This window comes from Nematolebias whitei, chromosome 5 (assembly GCF_014905685.2).
Source record: "Nematolebias whitei isolate Nwh7 chromosome 5, NemWhi1, whole genome shotgun sequence".
Taxonomy (NCBI): Eukaryota; Metazoa; Chordata; class Actinopteri; order Cyprinodontiformes; family Rivulidae; genus Nematolebias; species Nematolebias whitei.
Genome location: NC_056502.1, coordinates 36,136,344 through 36,138,136, shown reverse-complemented (window position 1 = coordinate 36,138,136; position 1,793 = coordinate 36,136,344). Strand labels below are relative to the sequence as shown.

The following is a 1,793-nucleotide window of genomic DNA, read 5'->3' as shown; positions in this document are numbered from 1 at the left end:
TTTTTTTTTTTTAGCAGATTTACTCGCATCATCTCTTCCATTCGACTCATTTTGTCATATTTATCTTCACAGACTACAACCAACACAACGCAGGTCACATGACCCAAGACAAGTGCTTTGTTTACACTGAGTGCGTACCTGCGTTTCAGAACTGCACATCAATATTTCTGGAAATCTACTGGCCTATGTGATATAGCTCAGGATAGTCTTTGTTGCATTTGATTCTAAAGTGTGTAATAAGTTCATTTAAGAGCTTTGGACTAGTTTTTGACTCAGCGGTTTGAATCTCCATTTCTCTAAATCGAGGCTCAAAGATTGATCTGCTACAGGTAAGATATTTGTTCATGACGTTCCAAAGAAGTCCACTTGTAAAGAGCTGAAGTGTCACTTTAACACTGTTCACAGCCGTGTTTATAATGAACTGTATTTAATCAAATGTACACGCAGGTTAGCAGCATGACGCATCTCTTGAACCTTCCTGACAGAACAGTGAATGAGGCCGGGGCCGCTCCACTGACTCAGGAAGAAGAAAAAAGTTGGCACTTGGTGACGTATTTCAAATAGTTCCTGTTGTGGAATGTGTTGCCCGCTGAAGGCCGTCCACGCAGCGAGTTTTAGCCCGTGACTCGTGTTTTACGATGACCGCAGGTTTCCCAACACTTTGTTGTTAGCTAACCCTGCTAAGCTAAAGCTGTGCAGCGCGAGCGATCATGGACTTTTTATTTTCTGTCGCGGGCAGCGGCGCGAGAGTTGTCAGAGAGGCCATTTCTCACAGACTCTGGTCCGGACCTGGACAGGAGTCCGTCCAAGAGTCCGTCGTGATTCAGCAGGACCCCCCTGAAACAAGTCAGGACCGAGAGAACACCCACCACAGCAGGACAGGTCGGTCCAGCTAACTCGAGTCCACACTTTGGGGGCTGGGGGGAGGAGAGCATGCGCTCAACTTCTCCAGCGCTGCGCAGAACTTCGTTTAAAAACCGTCCGATTTAAGGTTCATCTGCACCGGTGGCCGTTTTCTTCCTTTGATATAAACTGATTATTATCAGACAACTTTTTTAAACTTCCCTTTAACATTTCGGCGGTGTTCTGTTTACTGTGCGCGTTTAATTTCACACTAAATCCGAAGCAGGAGGGTGGTGTGATGCGAAATGCTGTTTAGAAAACGCAGCAGTTTTCACTTTTCTCCGTTTTTCACCAAACACGTCTTGTATTTTAAAAGATATCTGACGGTTCAGTGATGCTGATTTGTTATTCTTAGATTCGGCGTTCAGCCATGTCGTCATACCGTTATGAACACGTGTCTGTGCTGTGGACACATGGAAAAAGTGTCCAGCTGACTGTCAGCTGATTGTTACTGTTTAATTTCTTCGTTGCATTCGAGTTATTAGAGGATGAGTGGTGCAAAGTAGCCATTAGGAAAAAAGAAGAAGAACAACCAAACCTCAGTTAAAACTCAGATTTAGTCACTTCCTTTTCAACACGAGGACAGATTACATTAGACCAGATGTAGTTGAAGCACTTTTGGCTTTTGCTATAAACCAAAACTAAATATAATTAAAGCCCAGCATAAAGCAGGTTTACCATTAAATGCAATGCTAAAGAGCCACAAAAACAACGTGACCCTTAAAACGAGGAATACATTCATTATTAAGTTTCCTCCATAGTTTAAGTTGCAGGTGACAGGTTTTTTTTGTATTAAGAAAATAAAAAGTTTTATTCAGGACAAGCTCACCATTCTATATAATTGAGCTGAGCTATTTCAGTTCTTCGCACATTTGTAAAAAAAAAAAAAA

At 42.3% G+C, this 1,793-nt stretch overlaps 1 protein-coding gene across 2 annotated transcripts in view; it reads left to right on the top strand.

Moving 5' to 3' along the window:
* The first annotated feature begins 577 nt into the window (after window positions 1–577).
* Window positions 578–1,793, top strand: part of oxr1a (oxidation resistance 1a) — an 88,824-nt gene continuing 87,608 nt past the window's right edge. Inside the window, exon 1 of one of the 2 annotated variants that reach the window (XM_037676437.1) lies at window positions 578–882. In XM_037676437.1, coding sequence (XP_037532365.1) covers window positions 711–882 — 172 coding nt within the window. In that variant the 5' untranslated portion in view covers window positions 578–710. The remainder of the gene's footprint in view (window positions 883–1,793) is intronic. The other variant, XM_037676438.1, reaches the window with a different exon arrangement.